At 34.3% G+C, this 19,549-nt stretch overlaps 1 protein-coding gene across 1 annotated transcript; it reads left to right on the plus strand.

The window, feature by feature from the left end:
• Nucleotides 1-362: 362 nt before the first annotated feature.
• Nucleotides 363-19,074, plus strand: LOC129001979 (uncharacterized). The gene is made up of 13 exons (XM_054429448.1): nucleotides 363-522; nucleotides 3,332-3,556; nucleotides 5,170-5,295; nucleotides 5,866-5,977; nucleotides 6,843-7,031; nucleotides 7,357-7,536; nucleotides 8,360-8,532; nucleotides 9,246-9,356; nucleotides 10,372-10,433; nucleotides 11,036-11,095; nucleotides 14,970-15,212; nucleotides 15,505-15,938; nucleotides 18,900-19,074. Exons 1-12 carry the CDS (start codon nucleotides 500-502, stop codon nucleotides 15,936-15,938), a joined length of 1,938 nt encoding a protein of 645 aa, XP_054285423.1. The 5' UTR covers nucleotides 363-499; the 3' UTR covers nucleotides 18,900-19,074.
• Nucleotides 19,075-19,549: the final 475 nt, after the last annotated feature.

Here is a 19,549-nt window from a genome sequence, read left to right on the forward strand (position 1 = left end):
CGTATAGTATACGAGCCTGTAGTGCAAGTGAACCTTCAATATTATTTACGAAGCTCGTATAGACTATGATTTGTAGAGTAAGTGAGCCATGTGTTTTAAGAATTACATATTTGGAGGCTCATTGTGTCAATGATTCGTAGAGTAAGTGAACCCTAACCGTTATTAGTTAGTTGAAATGTTCTAGTCATTGAGCAAAGGAAGGCGTCTGTCAGATTTTTTTTTCGAACTCCTTCCTTCTTTTTCCCTTTCCCAAAAACCCGATCAGCTTGTTCTGTTCTGTTCTCTTCTCGTTCTGGTGACTGGTGTTTGGCCGTTCGGCGTTTCTTTTCTCGGCGTTCTGTTCTGCTGGCTGTGGCTGTCGAGTGTCGAATAGTGAATCTGCGTCAGTGCATTGTGTTGATTTAACATTTTGAGACAAATTCTAAGTTGTTTACCTAATTGTGTTTATCTGATTTTAACTTACCTTGATAAATCTTTTATATTAATACTTTCCTAATCCATGGGGCGATTTGATAGAAGAAGGTAAGAGAGAACGTTTCAACTTGACTTGCGCGCATTATTATGCCTAGGAATGCCTGAAATCGGATTGCCAAGCTAAATTAATAATGGAGGAGCACTTCGGTTTAATATTGATTAGAATGAAGAGTGCTTAAAAAACCTGCAAATAAACCTTTAGCCTACCGAACTTTAAGCACAAGTTAAGTCTAGGCCTATGTTATATTTTTGGCCTTCAAAACATAAATGAAGCCTGCTTTTGTTGGTTACCCTAACATTTTTGGAAAACTGTTACTGCTGTGGAAACTGAGTTTTTACCAAACTTTGATAAGATAGGCTAGGCTATGTGACTTAATAATCTTATTTCGGGTACAGTTTCTTAACCGGGGTACGCTAATATCGATTGAAAATATTGATTCGATTAGTAACTTAAACCTTCATTCGATATTTTCATTATCAGCAGGTTTGGTTGGTTGGGTTATAACAGTTTTATTTTATAATTGATATAGCTCGTAAAAAAAATTGAATGAAGGTTTAGCCTACTTGTAACTTAGCCTATTCGAATCAATATTTTCAATCGATATTAGTGTAGGCCTCAGAGCCCAGTTAAGAAATGTAGGCTACTTAACTTACCCAACAAATTTTTAATTTTGGTGTCTAACTTTAGGTAGGCCTAGGCCTATATTTAGTATTTTACCTCTTGAATCCAAATATAGGCTAGGCCCTACTATTATTTTTCACCGCTGATGAATATTTCTCAAGATAATTTATCGCCGTAAAAATAAGCTATACGACATTACAATGGCCTAAACAAGGTAGGACGGATGACATTTACAAGTGGAATGAACTGTGGGTGAAGTAATAATCTAACAGCTGCTGATTGTTTTCAATCATAGTCAAACAATAATGGAAGTGACAACTTTATTAGCTAACTCTGATTATGGAATTTGAAAATCACCTGATTGAGTTCCATCTAGGCCTATCAATTTCTTAGACCAATAAATCAACACATTTAATCTAATTTATTATTGTTACCAGTATTTTATTCTTATTAGGCCTACTTAGAATAATTTTAATATAAAAATTAAACTTCGCTGTTTGGAAATAACATTTTAATGAAATGGTGCTAATATAAGCTAACCAAACCAAACCTCTAGAACAATATGAAACTCCTTTTCATGTCAGAAAAGGCGTCAGGGTGGTTGGCCATGCTTTAAAAATACAAATCCGTGACTGCATTAAGTCCTTTGAAGGTAGGTTTGATTAGGTACCTAAGTTAAACAGGGTTGCCACCAGCCATGAAAACCTTGAAAAGCTTGAATTATACATGAATTCTTGTGACCATGAAAAAAAAGGCATGGATTATGCATGGATTTCTCCAATGGACCATGAATTTTCAAAATTAGGAACAATTATTTAACCAGTACCATTAAATTTCCCAAGTCCCGCTATCAAAAACCATTGCTTAGTTCATTCCAAGTCATCCAAAGATGCTGATGTCAGCTGAGACTTCCTGAGGACTGTATATGGTTCTAAAAATCATTAGAAGGCCTGGGACCCCCCGCGTATGAAAAAGGGGTATGGGGACTTAAATCACAAAAACAGAAGTTTTAGACTATGCACTGAATTGAAACAGGATGCGCAATAAAACCGAATTCCCGACTCTGACGCCTGAGTTTTTTTAGCTTTTTGGATACCATCATATCTTAGTATGTTGTGGAATAAGATAAACCCTAGAATGTACATTTTATGACAATTATGTAGGGGGATAAAACAGGACTTTTTTAGCCGGGTGAGTGGGATTTTTGTTTTATTCCGGTGGAAAGACTGAATTATACCTAGACCTAATATATTTTACAATTCTTCTCCAATGACTCATGTAGTTATAATACAAGCTGGACCTGTTTTGTTTTCAACTTTGTATTGAATGTTTATAAATCACTCCAAAAAAAAGTTGTAGGCCTATATTAAGTATGAAAGGTTATTCAAAAGTAACACACAAAGAAACTGCCTCTTTAACGTCAGTTTATGAAATCAGCAAAACTCAATTGTGTTGAAATTGTATAAGCGCATCGACCATGAATTTTTTTTTAACTACCAATGAAAACCATGAATTCTGCATGGTTATAATAATGTTATAGGTTATAATGAATCGAGTTATTAGTTTATGTAACCTGCAGCCTGTTTTTGTAAAATTAAAATCCTGAGGAAAAACACGTCAAATTAAACTTAATATTTAAAAAATACAGATACAACAGTGTGCTGGTGACTTAAACTAACAACTCGATTCATTATTAATAACACTTCAAATTACTATTTAAAAAATGCAAGTGCATTTTAGAAATAGTAATTTTGAAGTGTTTTTTCTCAGGAATGTAATATTTTGAGAAATATTCATCAGCGGTGAAAAATTAGGTATGTGGATTCAGGAGGTAAAAAACCATTAAGTAAGATATAAAAATTTAAAATTTGTTTGGAGGCACCTATACTAAATAAATACCAAGACCTAACTATATATTAATATTTAACAAAATGTTTAAACAAAGACTATAAACTTAAAGAAAATAAATGAAGGGAGCAAGACCAAGTAACTTGCATCAAAAAAGGGTATTGACTCATCCACTGACCCCAAATCTCTGAACACTACCTGAGGTGGGAAATTCTGTTGAAAGGTGCTCCATGTTGTAAGACTCCCCCTTTCCCCTAACATTTGATCCGTTTCCTTAACACTGATATTGTTCTAGGCCTAAATTATAACATAGTGATAAACTAAGCTGTTCTAGTAGAAATCATCACCTGTGTAAACTTAATTTAAATGTAAATTATCTTTGAGCAGCAGAGAAAGATCGAGGGACCGTGACCGGAGAAGGAGTCGCAGTAGAGACCGCTTCCGAGATGACAGAAGAGGTGGAGGGGGTAGAGGAGGAGACCGTGGCGGTTTTGGTGGGGGTCGACGAGGACAAAATGCTGGCGAGAAATTGCGGAAACCAAGATGGGACATGAGCAGACTGGAACCATTCAAGAAAGATTTCTATGTACCCCATATAAATGTAGCAAATAGGTAAGCTTGATAGTGTGAAAGTCAAAGTGGAGTTAAAAATGATTAAAAAAATATTTTGTTAGGCCTAATTCCATTTTGCTCCTTTAAAGGGAAACTACGTTAACATCTTTTTGCATGGTTTGCTTACTAGCTGCCTTTTAAGTTATCTGTGCATGAGTTCAGCAGTCGTCATGTTGGTTTTTTTTTCAGCTCAAGAGTTATATTGGTTTGAAAATTTTTCATTGGTTTTCACTAAGTTTTACTAAGCAGACTTAAAAACAAACAGTTTCATTCTTAAAAACCCCTTGTTTTTTTTTTACTTTTGAGGGTGTGAGTTTTTTATGTTGACCACTGGACCAATGAAAATTTATTGCCATAAAACATTTCACAAATCCAGCGTAGCTGGTGAAACAGGTGACATTGTCATATTTTTAACAGTACAAAATAAACTAAAATGCATTAACTTATCATATAAATATTCAGAAAGTGAATAATAATTTTTATTTATAAGGTATTGTAAAAAAATTTAATTAGTAAACACTCAATTTCTTTCAAAAATAGTCTTCCTGACAGCATAGAATCAACATAAAAGGCCATTTTATTTTTAATATAGGTCTGTACCTATATTAAAAATAAAATGGCCTTTTATGTGTGTAGAAATTTATCAGGAATTATGTTAACTTGATTAGGTTAAATATGTAGGACCGGTAGAGTGTTTGCTCAATAAAATCACTAGGGTCGAGATCACTAAAATGTATCCAAACTTCATTTTTTTTTTAATTTATATTTATATAGGCCTACATAGGCTTAATGATTTGTGACAATTGTTCATTCTACACAAAAATTTTAAATACCAAAGATATTAATATTTGACTTAAATTGGCACTAGCAAAAGATTTTAAACGGTTTAAATCTGGACACGGTTATCCTTGATATTTGGGCTTTTAGCGAATTTCGCTATAGGGAAGTAGTTAACCGTAGGTGGCACAGTAAGACCTGGAGCCGGGATCGATATACTTTTTCATTTTTATGTCCCTAGAGGCCAAAAACACTATTCGTTCAAATTTATATATACCTACCTATATTTATTATATACAGGGTGATTCCAAATTGTCTGGGTATATTTTGTGAACTTGTTCTTTGGGCTAAGACAAACATAAAATGCCATATGAGTATGGGTCTAAAAGGCCTAGAGTTCTGTTTGTCGGTCTGTTTGTGATTTTTAAGAATTATTTTATATCTTGAGCATTTATTTCAAAATTTGTATACATGTGTATTTTAGTAGGTAATAAGAGCTTACAAAGTTTCATTCTAATATCTCAAGCCGTTTTAATATGGCCGCCGTTTTAATATGGCCGCCATTTAAAATCTCGAATGCCAAATTTCATGTAAACCGTTAATATTAAGAAATTTTTTTCAGATCATAAAGATAGAGATTTGAAATCCATAATATTTACATGTTAATAATTAATTAAATAACACCTTCGCAAAGGAAACGCAACTAAAAATCTCGATCAAAATAAAATCTCGTCTCGTAGGACAAAATTTAAATTTCCCAAAATTTTGAGACTTGTCTATCCCTACTTTTGATATGTTTGATTAAAACCAAAACTGATGAAGATTTTGTTTTTCAGGCCTCAATCTGAGATTGATGCTTACAGAGAGAGCAAAGAAATCACTCTGGTAGGCAACAACATTCCAAACCCAATATTCGGTTTTGAAGAAGCTGGGTTCCCGGATTATGTACTGTCAGAGATCAAGTAAGTAATCCTTGTTTGAAAGCAAAGGTTAATAGCAGTGTAGGATATTCTACAAGCAGCCTATGTACATATTGTAGGTTTGTAAATGTATCTTTCAATAACAAATTGTGTATATCACACTTAGTCCAATTCGTTATTGAAAATCTTAAGCTTATCATCAGTAGGCCTACTTGGTGTTCACTCTTTTAGTTTTTATTGGTTTTCTTATGGTTTGGCTTTATTTTAATTTGTCGTATGCAAAGACATTTTTGTTTATAGTATGGACTAAAACAATTTTACACTTGTCTTAATTGTTGATAGTTGATAGCAATGATCAGAGTAGCTTTGTCCCCTATCTAATTCTATGAAAATTCACCATCATTGCACAATTATTTTTAGACTATTTTCATGCTCTCCTTTCTAGTAAACTGCATCTTGTCTTTTCACAAAGGAGCTTCAATGGGTTTGGTTAAATTTAGACTGTTAGGAAGACAGGTCCATCCATCTAGGGGGTTTTGTTTTGGATGACAAGAAATAAAGAGAATATTTACCAGCATTTTCTAAATTAGGCCCATGTGATGATTTTTACAGACGTCTAGGGTTTGAGTACCCTACAGCTATCCAGGCGCAGGGTTGGCCTATTGCTCTTAGCGGAAGAGACTTGGTGGGGATCGCCTCTACGGGATCTGGAAAAACGTTATCGGTAGGTACTCTTAGTGTCTGTCTGGATAACATAACTATTTTGGAAGTTGCATTTTATTTTTTTCCTTTTGAACTTGGGTAACCTACATGAATGTGAACGTTGTGATTATTAAGCTGATTTTGCAGAAGAGAATAGTCTCTAATGATAATTGTTGCATTGTAGGCCAATCAAAATGTTTTAGAGTTCATTATTGTGTAACATAGTATTATGACTGCAGTAACATTAACTTTTGTTCTGACTCAGTATTTGAGTTAAAGTCTTGTCAGAGTAGGTCTACATTAAAAACCTTGCTTCTGAATAACAGTAAAATCTGTTCATATAGATAAGCAAAAAAAGACGGATTTGCTCTGACTCAGTATTTGAGTTAAAGTCTTGGCAGAGTAGGTCTACATTAAAAACCTTGCTTCTGAATAACAGTAAAATCTGTTCATATACATAGGCAAAAAAAGACGGAAACAATTTGTGAGCTAATATGGAAAGATAAACAATGGAAATAATTGTTTTATGTTTTTGTTAGCTTAATAATAGCACGGTATGACAAAAAATATTGTTCATCACTCTAAAAGTGTATTACCAAGACTTAAGTATTTAACCTACTAACTTATTGGCTGGAGTAGAGTGTCAAGATTGTGAATCAATTCTGAACTAAGAATTTGGACCGTAGTAGTTAAGATCTTCCAACTTATCCTTGATATGTTGTTTTAGCCTCTAAGACTCGTTTTTAGCCTTGGAACTCATTTTCTGAGTAATTTGGTAAGATCCAAATTACCAAAGTTATTAGAGATATTATGAATTATGACGCTTTGGATTTTTGGCTCTAATGTGCGTTGCTTAAGTATGTTGACTCTTGATGGTTGTTTCACAGTATATTCTGCCGGCTATTGTGCATATCAACAACCAGGGCCGCCTGTGCCGCGGGGACGGGCCGATCGCTCTGATACTGGCGCCCACACGAGAGCTGGCCCAGCAGATACAACAGGTGGCCAACGAAGTGGGCGAGACTTCTCACATACGCAACACCTGCGTGTTTGGAGGCGCTCCCAAGTCTGGACAGGTGCGAAGAGTTGTATAATCTATTATAGTATATTAATAGTTATTACATTTAAACTAACGTCACTAGTTTTTAATTAACCGTTTTTTTTTTATCATAAGAGAGTTTTGCAAATTACCACACTCCAGCTGACTTTACCAAACTCTTTATTTAAACAACTTTTTTGGCTACAAAGAGATCAGACACCAGCTGCTTACTGTGTGGTGTGGGGAAAATGACATCTTACCATTATTTAAAATTAAGTTCAAACAGTCTCTGGCATTAAAAGATCTTGATGAGTTTTAAAACTAGTTTAAGAAATTGGTTTTGATGGCTTGTTTGTTGACAGGCCCGAGAGCTGGACAAGGGAGTGGAGATAGTGATCGCTACGCCCGGCCGTCTCCTGGACTTTCTGGAATCTGGACGCACCAACCTCAAGAGATGCACGTACCTCGTGTTGGACGAGGCTGACAGAATGCTTGACATGGGATTTGAGCCTCAGATACGCAAGATTGTAGAACAGATCAGGGTAAGTTTGACAGGCCACTTAGGTAGATGTAGTTATGTTTCCAATACGCTTTAGTGCTACATACAAAATTAAATATTTCATATCCTTCTATTTGTGATCCATTGCCTATGTTCAAAACTTTGTACAACTTTCTTGATCATTGATTTTTGGATACTCATCCATATGGACCAGGTGTAGCCAACACTAAACGGGGATGTACTTGAATGAACTACTCACCGAATTTTTGACTGTCAAAATGCTTTATTTTCTCTTGTTTTTTTGCTACTGTGTTAATTGATGTGATGTAAAAGAAAGGTGCTATAATATACAACTTGTTTGAGCATCTAAGCCAAGTACTTTTCCTCCTTAAGACTATAATTTGCAATTTTTGGAAAAGAGATAGAGTTTAGCGAGTTTACCTGAGAAAAGAGTCCTGCCTAATAGATACGCAACAAAGTCAAAAACACTGATATTTTGTCCTATAATTTCTTTAGATAGCAGGTTTAAGAGAAATCAACTTATTTCTTGGAAAAGAATCACTTTAGTCCTAATCAGTAACTTGGATTTCCTTTAAAATATAATTTGTATTAATTGTTTTTTTTTTTTTACTTTGGCTTGGTAAACAAGTTGATGTGTTCAACCTTAATTAGCAATTCACTTCAGCCTGCTCAGTTATTAATTTCCATCCTAAATTGGTTTCAACTTAATCATGGAAATAAATTGTCTAGTTCTACCCATAGACACAATTTGCAACCAACATATACGAGGGGGATCTGAAACAGATAGAAACTGAACACGTGAAATCTATAATTCAACTAGTTTTCTTAAAGTCATATGTTTGCAGCCTGACAGACAAGTGCTGATGTGGTCGGCCACGTGGCCGAAGGAGGTGCGGAACTTGGCCTGTTCCTTCCTCAAGGACTACATACAGATCAACGTAGGCTCTCTGTCACTGTCCGCCAATCACAACATCCTGCAGATAGTGGACATCTGCCAGGACTACGAGAAGGAGAACAAGTAAGCCACAAACATAAACAAATAGAATGATCCCTACGTAGGTGATGCCGATGCCTCTATGTGGAGAACGAGTTGCTATTAGCTTGAACCAACCTTAATCTTGAAACTACTTTACAATATATACAATGAATAAACTTACCAATAAATTTACTAAGAGGAAAAACAGATATCTTCCCAGGCTTAACTGGTTAATTCATTTGCTTAACTGATGATAAAATACAGGAATGGAAAAAATGAGTCCAATAACGTATACAAAATTCCTTTAAGTTTACAGTACTAATAGTAGACGCTCGCTAATCTGGCACGATTGGTATGCCAGATTATTAAACATCTTCCTAAAAAAGCTATCGCGGGATTAGCAAAAAGTCCACCAATAGTAAAAGAATTAATTCTTTTATCATTCCCTGGCAGCCCATTCTTCCTTGTATTATTGGGCTCTCTTTTTTTGGTAATGATATAAAATGCTAATAAATTTATATAAAATTCCCCCGAACTCCATTGAGTGCAACCGATGTTTCTTCACTCCCAAATCTGCTGATCGCTCTCGAATCCTGAATCTGCCGATCGCTCTTGATTCCCGATGCTGCTGTTTGTTTTCAACTCAATCTTTTCCAATTTCATGTTTTAAGACAATGTATGGTCTTTTAATTTTATTCAACTCAACCTTATGGTCTTTTAATTTTATGGTAAACTAATATAAAATGTTTTTATAGGCTCAGCACATTGCTCAGAGAAATCACCGGGGAGGCCGATAGCAAGACGATAATCTTCATAGAAACAAAGAAAAGAGTGGACGATGTGACGAGAAAATTAAGAAGAGAAGGGTGAGTCCATGTTTCTGTTATTAATCGGAAACCGTAAACTCTTTTTTATCCCTGTAAATAATATGGCTGAGTAGTTATTAAAAGTCCTTGGCTGCTAATAAGAAAGCCGCTGGTTTGATCCTGAGACATGCAAATGGATTTTATGGTTCGGAACTGGACCCAACCCTTGATTGGATTTAAATAGTCCTGATTATTGAACCAACTTAGAATAGTATCAAAGATTTGATTTCATTCATTCAACACTCGTTGCCTTAATTTAAGACACGAGTAATTTAATACAATTTTGATCTGGTACATGATTTTAAATTATAATACAAATTAGTCGATCTTGGTTGTAAAAATTATGCCTAGGGGTGATGTAACTGTGGTATCTTACTAATATTATAAATCTGAAAGTTTGTGAGTTTGTGTGTATGTTTGTGTGTGTGTTGCTCAATCACGCATAAACTACTGGACGGATTGGGCTGAAATTTGGCATGCTGATAGCTCACATTCCCGATTAACATTAAAGCATATTCTTATCTCAAAAACCCTTTTGGGCTCCGCCCCAGTGGCTCTGTAGTTCCCCATGTTAATCTTATGATTTTTCATATTTAAAAGGAATTAATGAATCTTAACAGCTGTCTCAATTAAACAAGTTGGTTCTGTTCTATGATGATCAACAGCATAAAAGTTGCAAGGATTACCAACAGGGTGCAGCACTATTAATTTCTTTTTTTATTTATGACAACAGCTAATTTCCAACCAAAAGGTGAGTGAGCGTAGCGAACGAACTTCAACCTTGAGGCGAGTTAGCGTAGCGAACGAGCTAACCTGAAGGCAAGTGAGCGCAGCGAACGAGCTCCAACCTAAAGGTGAGTGAGCGTAGCGAACGAACTTCAACCAGGACGTGAATGAGCCATGCGAACACTTATGAAGTTAAACGGGGCGAAGCCCGCGGGTACAGCTAGTTATTAATATATATTAAATCTATATTTTTACATCACCCAAAATTTGTAATTTTCTGTCTGTTTAGGTTCCAAGCAGCTTGTATTCACGGAGATAAGTCACAACCAGAGCGCGATCTCGTTTTGCAAGGTTGGTCAACTCAATTTGATATTTTCTTTTATTAATCTATTTTTAGGAAAGTTTTTATAGCGAGCGTTTTTATATAATAAGCTTTACTTAATGTGATATAATAAAGTAGTTTGTTATAGCTTTCTTCCCAAAATGCAATTTAGTTTGTTATAAAGTACAGTATAAACTTATTTTCAATACATAAAAGGATAATTCCTTGGTTGCGGTAATATCCTGTTTAAAGTTGCGGGACACCATCACTGTCTTTTGCTATCGCAACAAAATCCTGTTTACTTCCAGTGGTCACACAATCATAATCATCGTCTTCCACTGTTGCAGCAAAATCCTGAACATAATGAAAATGTTTCATTGGTCATAGAAACAGCATCATCTTCCGAAATTGTTGCAAAATCTTGATTATTTCCTGAGACTGTATGGACATTATCTTCCGCAATTGTATTAATCTGCGATCGTTCAGATATCATCATTATCTCCCTCTAAGAAATTATCGTCATCCACATAGCGATCGCAAAGGCTCGGCACAAGCTCAATTTTCTCACTCAGTGCTCAACGCTCGGCCCGGCTCAAAAATCTGGTTAAATAAGAACGTGTTTTTTTTACAGATTTCCGTTCTGGCAGAACTCCCGTCCTGGTAGCTACTGATGTCGCTGCTCGTGGATTGGGTAAGATATTAGTGTAACCCTAAAACTGTAAATATTATTTATTTTATTATTTAACATTTTTATTTTAGTTCAATATGAAATTACAGCGTTTGGTTCCATTTATCGATTCGGCTGTTTTCTCCTAAAATATATGAGTTGTGTCCTTAAACATTTATCTTTGACACTGTGTGAGATCTTTTGATATTTGAGGAAAATGAGAGGGTAAACATCATTAGGTCATTAAAAATTACTTGATTATTCTATTTGAAGCACAGTGAAGTCGTATGTGCATAGTGTCACTATATAGATAATTTATGTTAGCCTATGATCTGGTTTCCACATATTTTCAAGCTTATCCTAGTAATAGTAATGAATTGTGTAGGTGAAAGTTTTAGATGTCTTTCCCCTAATCTAACATTTATGTTGATAATAATATTGAATGCCTCTATTGTCTGAACGGTCATAGTTTAATCAATTGAATTAAAAGTGTACCTAAGATTAAATACTATAAATATCAAATCCGTTTTTTTTTACTGCAAATGTTTGTCAAAACACAAACCTACAAATAGTTAGTTGCCCAGCAAAAGGATATGCATTTTTAATTGTTAGTTAGAATTTTAGAGGTGTGAAATTTGAACTTAAAGCTTCCCCATTAATTTTGGAGACATTTTAACTATTTAAAATGTAGCCATTGTAACTATTTTGATGCTCAGTGGATTTATGATTATTCAATTATACTACTTAAATGAAGTAAAGTCTAACAATAATAATTTATAATTTTGTGATTGTTATAATTTAGATTTTTTGAGGGCTAGTTGACATTTTTACTGTACATGTAAGTTGGTTCTTAGTTTGTCTAAACCTTTTGAAATTTATGTTATAAATTAATTTATAAATTAAGTATAGGTATCCTATCCAGTTACAAGACATTAAATTCATTCTACACCCTTCCTACACATTCACTTTAAAACTTCCGTAATCGTCCTCTAAAATGATCAACTTATCAGTAAATCAGTCTTCCTCAAACCTGAACCGACAAATGGATCCGAACTATTGCGTAGAAGTTAGACACTTAAACTAAGTTCGTCAAAGGTAGGTACGATACACTTAAGTCTATGGTAGAAACGTAACTCAATTCACACCGCAGCCCAAAAACAATTATTAAAAGAGAATTTTGGTTTCTTTTTTTGCAGAGGCACATACGTGATAATGCTTGTTGTGGCATTGTCATTCCGTTGTGTCTCTCATTGGCGTTGGTGTTACGCCTACTGACCGCGAGGGCGCAGTACGCCCCACACTGGCGTACACACCAAGCCCCAGTCTAGCCCGTGGCATGGGCTAACCTCATCACCGCTAGGCTTGTGTGAGCATTCTGGGAAAGAATATTGTCTACAACAAGAATTTGCCGCTTTCAATTTGTTTAAGATTTGAGTATTAATCTCAACTCATGGAAAGTAAATTCATTGTGTGCTTTAGTATTTAAAAAGTTTAATACTTTGAAGTTCTTTAAAATGAAATATACCGTTTTAAAATGATTGGAAATAATCTAACCCGACTATTCAAGACTCAATTTGTTAAGAATAGATCAGTTAAAATAAATCTTGGCTCTCTCAAATGGTTTTAGATTTTTATCCTTGAAAAATGAATTTAAACTTTATATCGGTTTTTAACAAAGACCACTTTTGCTATATTCACTTTATAATGCTTAGAAAGCTGAAAAATCTTAGTTGACTCGGAAAAAATTAAAATTGGAGGCATGGGAGTGTTTAGGAGTATCTTTTTGTGAGCGTTTCCTCATAAAAAGGTTTAGCTTTGCCACACCGCAGCCGTGTGGTGATCTACGACGAAGGAGTCTTGGAAGTGGTTTCCAAGCAGTCAGGTGTCCGTAACATTTCCGAAAATGTTAAGAGGACAATCTTGGGCCGTCGACCCAAGTTGCCCCGAGCTTTTTGGCACTTCAGGTACGACTAGAACAGGTTTTTTTCTTCTCCAAATAGTTTTTTTTATTGTGTATTAAATAAGTTAATTATCTTGTGTACATATCGATAAAGTTACAAATAGTGCTGTTTGTTGATTGTTTTGTTTTAGCACCTGGTTTGAAAGAGGGTGTTAGACTTTTTGTATATAATTATCAAAATTAAAAGTTACGTTCTATAAATGTACTAGTTGTGGTTGTTACTATAAGTTGAATCAAGGGAAAGGAATGTGCCATGGCGAAGAAAAGAGAAAGTTGTACTTCTCGTAGAACTCAGTCATGCTTTTTTTATGTTGATGATTTTATGTATTTTCCCAGTGGCAAGAACTAGAATATTTAATTTTGAACTAGTTATTTTGAGCTAGTTAAAAATTAAATATTTTATGTTGTTATTTCACAAAGCTCGAATTCGACACAAGACAATTTGTGGATTTGCTTGTGAATTTGACTGCTGCTGTCACTAGGGTCTAGGAAATATAATTTCACATTGAAGATCAATATGGCTCTTCAGATTAATTAATAAATGATTAGCTTTTTAAATAAGATAAAAACTCTATTAAATAAATATTTGCTAACCTGGAAAGTTAAAATGCATGCTAAAATCATGATTTTTATTCCTCTCCTAAGAAAATATTTCCGCTTTTAAAAACTTGTTTTTCTTATAACATTTTCAGATTATTTTTGTTTCATAAATCTTTAAATAGTCAACCTTTTCAGGGATTTAGGATTTTGAAACCCTCCAACCAAAGTATTCAACCTCAAATTGAATTAAAATAACTTATATATCACTGCTTTTCCCCTTGTGTAAAATCATTTAGGCTACTTATTGTTAAAAAAATAATTAAAAATTGAATTGTTTGAGGATGTTAGAGTAGGTGTTTTCCCCTATGCTTAAATGCAACTGCAATTAACTCTAACAATTATAAGTTGATATAGAGAAATTGTATGCAGTGGTGCAGGAAAAAAAGAGAGTTCTTCCTTTTAAAAGTTCAATGTGAGCACCGTTTGACCATTTGTAGCACGGCACTAATCAAGACTAAAAACAAGATCTTCCCAAATTATGACGATTTATTTTGTCTAAAATAATTTTAGCAACAGCTGCATCCATCCTGTTTCTTAATTTAGGTAGTTTAATAAATATTTGAATCTTTAGCAAGTAGCAGAGACAAACTACAAAAAAATCATTATCCCAACAATCATGTTTGGTGGTTACGTGAAAGTGTGAAAGAAAAAATTTGTCCTTATGCAGTGGAACTTAAATAATCACCGAATTCTTTTTACTGGTGTAGCTTGGTGCCTAAAAAAGACTTTTAGTTGTTTTGTTTTTTTCATATATGTATCCCGGTAGTTTTCATCTAATAGAAATAGGTATAACGAACTTAAAAAACCGCATATTCATTTTGAAACATCGTGTATTTTAGGTAAAAAACAGACTCTTAAATATACCATATTTTTTACTATTGTAAACAAAAATGTCTTTGCTAACAAAAAATTAATCATACGATTTGTCACGTATCAATAAACATTCTTTACGATATTTTTGTAAGGTTAGCAGGCCTACCTCACCGAAAACCTAGGCCCTTGCGCTCTTTGTTATATCCTTTATTTTGAGTTATTGGAGTACAATATTTTAAAACATGTTATGGTAAACCGGTACTTATTTTTTCCCTACCTCAATTCAGTCAAAATTAAAAATTGGAATAAGGCATCCAAAGTTAAGCAAATTCTCTTTAAGTGTGAAAGAAGTTTGTGCACGAGTAACTTTTCATATTAGGTTAATTTTCAAAGACAAATAAAAAATAATTTTGTTTTCAGGACAAAATGTTTTTTTTTTTATAAGACATTCACAAATTGGCAGCATTGGATGGGTTGCTACTCGACTTGATAGTTTATTCTTACTCATTGCAATACTTTCCACAGATGTGGAAGACGTCAAATTCGTCATCAACTTTGACTACCCCAACAACTCGGAGGACTATGTGCACCGTATCGGCCGCACGGGCAGGTCGGGTGCCACAGGTACGGCATACACGTTCTTCACCCCCGGCAACTCCAAGCAAGCCAATGACCTCATTTCTGTGCTCAAGGAGGCCAACCAGATAGTGTCGCCCAAGCTGATCGAGCTCGCCGACAGCTTCAGGAACGGCCGAGGCGGTGGTGGAGGTAAATATAAATTATTGATTTCCGATTGGTTGCTATGGTCGAAGTTCGTGTTGTACCTGACATATTTGACTATTCATAGAACTAGACGTTCAGTTCACATAAATTTTAAGTCGTGCCAATTTTTTAAATAAAAAGTAAATTAGTTCTTGTAAAATTCAGTTTCTTTTGTCTCAGTAGCAAAATCTAGATGATAAAAAAGAGTTCAATGTTTGATTGTTGACATCCAAACTACTACTTATTGCATCGAACACCTGTATTTATGTTCAGTACTGATTTTCACTGTTGTTCACAGGGAGAAATCGGTGGGGCCGCAACCGAGGAGGAGGATTCAGAAACAACTCTCCGTCCCCCAAGAGAAGCAGGTCCAGGTCACGAGAGCGGGATAGAGACCGTGACAATCGTAGAGGTCGTGATCGCAACCGTCACCGCAGGTCACGCAGTTCCAGCAGCTCAAGGTCGAGGTCCAGGTCACGCTCACGATCTCGTGATCGCGACCGTTCCAACAAACCCAGCAGTTATAGTTCCAAGCCTGCAGCTGAGAAGCCTAACGTGAGCTCTAATAGCTCTAATGCTCAACCCGTGCCCCCCATGGGCCCCCAGTTGCCCCCCAATATGATGTCACAACTGCCGCCCTCGTTGTTCTTCTGTCCTCCTCCACCTCCGCCCCCTGAGCCCTCTCAACAGCCGCAGCAGCTAAATGGATTTTCGTATCAACCTATTCGATAGGTATGTTATCAAATGACTCACTTAACAGGCTAATTTTGCAACACACTCTGATAAATATACGGTAAACTTCCTCTCATTCCTACAGCCCACCTTACTGTGTTACACATTTAAAAAAAGTCTAATCATTAGAAATGAAACGAAATGAAATGAAATGAAATGTGTTTATTGTCCTTAGAATTTTCACAAATTATTGACAAAGTCATACAACTGCTAAGGTTTATAGCATAGTCAGTTAATAAATACAGTAAGATACAATATAGCTAACTACATAAAATGAGACACTTTACAATACACATTTTAAATATTACAATTGAATAGGTAATCTTAATCTTAAGAAAAATTTGTGGCATTGAAAATAATGGAAGTGATTAAACCGCATAACCAACAAAGTCCAACAGTAAATAATTTGGTCAATTCGCAAACTCTTAACTCTACTTAAAAATTAATACCAGACATTTCAAAAAATTCATTTAGAGAATAGAATGGGTTGTTCAAAAGCCATCTGTAGAATTTTGTTTTAAAAGTGTTTTCAGGATATTTTTGTATTAAATGTATTAGTTTGTTGTATATTTTTAGTGAGATTACAATATGGCTTTTAAGAGTTTTAGACAGTCTGAAAAAATCTATGGCAGCAACGCTTTTATTCCTAGTATAATGAACATGAGAAATTTGTTTGATTAAGTTGGGATTTTTTAGAACGTATGATACAGAGTCAAATAAATAAATGTTAATCACTGTTGGAATTTGTAGCTGAATGAACAGGGGTTTACAGTGTTCCTGTTGGGGTTCATAGGATATAATTCTAACCAACTTCTTTTGTAAGACTAGAATTTCCTCTATCCCACTGCAATTGCCGTAAAATATAATATTGTATCTAAAAATGGATTGAAAATAAGCAAAGTAGGCTGTTTTAATATAATTTTGATCTATACAATGTATTAGTTTAGTCATAAGACAAATTACCCTTGAAAGCTTAGAACTTATGTAATCAATATGAGGTCCCCAGGAAAGAGTCTTATCCAGATAAATACCAAGAAATTTCACGTTGTCTACATAGCCATCCAACATATTTAATTCACACGGTCTAAGGCGAAAAACAATTTTTTGAGTTTTATCTTTATTTAAGAGGAAGCCATTAGATTCAAACCAGATAGAAGCTTCATTAATTGAGTTTTGAGCTAACTCTTGAAGTTGTTTAAGATCAGGATTAATATTTAAAAATGTTGTGTCATCTGCATACAAATAAGTTTTACTAGTTATACATGCTGGTAGGTCGTTAATACAAATTAAAAATAACAGAGGACCTAGAACAGACCCCTGAGGCACGCCATATTTTATTTTTAATTCTTGGGACCAGTCTCCATCAATATTGACTTTTTGTGTTCTATTGTTTAAGTATGACTTGAAAAAAGAAAGTGGAGTTCCGTTGATACCGTAAAAACTTAATTACATTATCAGGTCATCATGGTCCACACAATCAAAAGCCCTACTCAGGTCACAAAAAGTGGCCTGAGCAAGTGACTTCCTCTCAAAGACCATTAGTACCTCATTAATCAATTTATCTATTGCGTCTGATGTACACTTGCCCTTTCTAAATCCAAATTGCGAAACACTTAAAAAGTTGTTTCTTTCAAAAAAAGAATTCAGCTGATCAAAGACCATGATTTAAAACAATTTTGATACTACAGGAATGATTGATATTGGGCGATAACTTTCTGGAATGTCTTTTTTACCTTTTTTAAAAATGGGACAGACTCTGGTGACCTTTAATTCATCTGGAAAGACGCCTTCAAGGAGACAGAGATTAAAGCAGTAAGATAGAGGTTCAGCTAGATTACCAATAATCTGTTTAAGCAAATTATTAGACATGAGATAAACATCATTACTGCTAGAGTTTTTTAGTTTTTTTGTGGCTTTTATTAGATCATTAGGTGCGATAAAATTCCAGAAAAAAGGCACAGGAGTGATGGAAGACTTGTTAACTAAATCTTTTGAACTGTAGGCATTACTAACAATTTTCATTTTTATGTTTTCAATTGATTCAATAAAAAATGTATTGAAAATATCAGGAGATATTTTAGGTTTTTTTGTATTAATTAAAGAGTTGCCACTGGTTTTAATGACTTGCCAAGCAGTTTTACATCTGTTATTACTTTTTTCTATGAGATTTGTGTTGTATTCTATTTTGGCCTTCTTAATTGAATGCTTATATTGATTTTTTAACCCATTATATGCTTGTTTTGTTTCATTTGAAACACTTCGACCATTTTTTACAATTTTATCAAGAAAAATTAATCTTTCTTTCATAACTCTTAACTCACTAGTATACCAAGCATTACTTTTATTTTTTTTTTGGAATTTTCAGTCTGAATTTTTACTACTTTAGAAAAATAAAAAATGTTATCTTTTAAAACTTTGAAAAACATTTTAAAGATATTTTCTGCTTTATCTCTTTATTATTAAAGAGGTTAGTTTATCATTATCAATTGAGCTGAGTACGCCACCTAGGTGCGTATTTTAACCCAAATAAATATGAGTGAAGGATGAGTGTAGAATGGAATGAGATGCCTTGTGTAGCTGTGTTACAGACTAAGATCGGCTGTTTTATTAGCCAGGAATATTTATTAAAATCCCAATGATCAAGCATATCTGGGTCCAGTTTGAAACCATTAAAAAGCTACCACTTTTCTCAGACGAACCAGTGACCTTTTGATTACCAAGCGAGCACTATAACCACTACATATTTGTCATTGGTCTGTCTGTAAGGTAATGATGCTATTAAAATAAATTCAACTTCAGGATATGGATACCAAGATCAGGATATGGACTGTTGTCTTGCTTGCAAAAAACATTCATATTGTCATTGTCAATGTTACAGAAAGAATTAAACAGCATGAACCAAACAGATGGCTTGTATGTGTGGTCATAAATGTCATATAAAGAAACTGTTTTGTTTTCCAGATGGTAAAATGTTAAATTCAGGATATCAAGAAAGAAGAGTGGATATGTGTAAAGTTATTTCCTTTTACATCATTAAAACCAACAAGTGGATTTTGTAAATACTTTGATTTTAGCAGTTAATATATTGATAAAAGTTTGTGATTTTTTTAAATAAATTGATTCTTTTTGTGTGTTATTTTTTTATATAATAGACTAGTATTATTTAGAAATAAATGTTTCTAATCTATTCCTGTTGTGTATTTTTAACCCCTTGATGAATTTTGGTAATGATGGCAGGATTGAAACAGGTCTGTAGTTAGCAGGATCCATCTTGTTACCATTTGTAAACAATGGAATAGTTTTTGAAAGTTTTAGTTTGGAGGAATACTCATGATATCAAAGCAGTGTTTATGATATTAAGTAAAGCCTAAAGAATAGCTCTTTTTGAATTCTTCATGAATTTTATTGTGATGTCATCGTATCCAGATTATTTTATCTAGGCCTAACTATTTCTCAGATACAGAGTGAAACTGGCATCTAGGTATTGGGCTTATAAGTCACCTTTATTGCTCAGATTTGGAATTATTGATTAGTCAACTAAATCTACATAGTCATTAATCATTCATCGTTGACAATTGTCTCAGCGTTAGTGACAAAAACTTCCATTATAT

This window comes from Macrosteles quadrilineatus, unplaced genomic scaffold (assembly GCF_028750875.1).
Source record: "Macrosteles quadrilineatus isolate MER2022 unplaced genomic scaffold, UCM_ALF_1.0 Scaffold_9__3_contigs__length_116548681, whole genome shotgun sequence".
Lineage (NCBI taxonomy): Eukaryota > Metazoa > Arthropoda > Insecta > Hemiptera > Cicadellidae > Macrosteles > Macrosteles quadrilineatus.

What these genes read in the sequence shown, in the direction of transcription:
- LOC129001979 (XM_054429448.1), top strand. Translation starts at nt 500, where the DNA reads ATGGGGCGATTTGATAGAAGAAG. An exon ending in GACTACGAGAAGGAGAACAA is followed by an intron (nt 8,533 to 9,245) that starts GTAAGCCACAAA and finishes ATGTTTTTATAG; the next exon opens with GCTCAGCACATTGCTCAGAG. An exon ending in CGGCCGAGGCGGTGGTGGAG is followed by an intron (nt 15,213 to 15,504) that starts GTAAATATAAAT and finishes TGTTGTTCACAG; the next exon opens with GGAGAAATCGGTGGGGCCGC.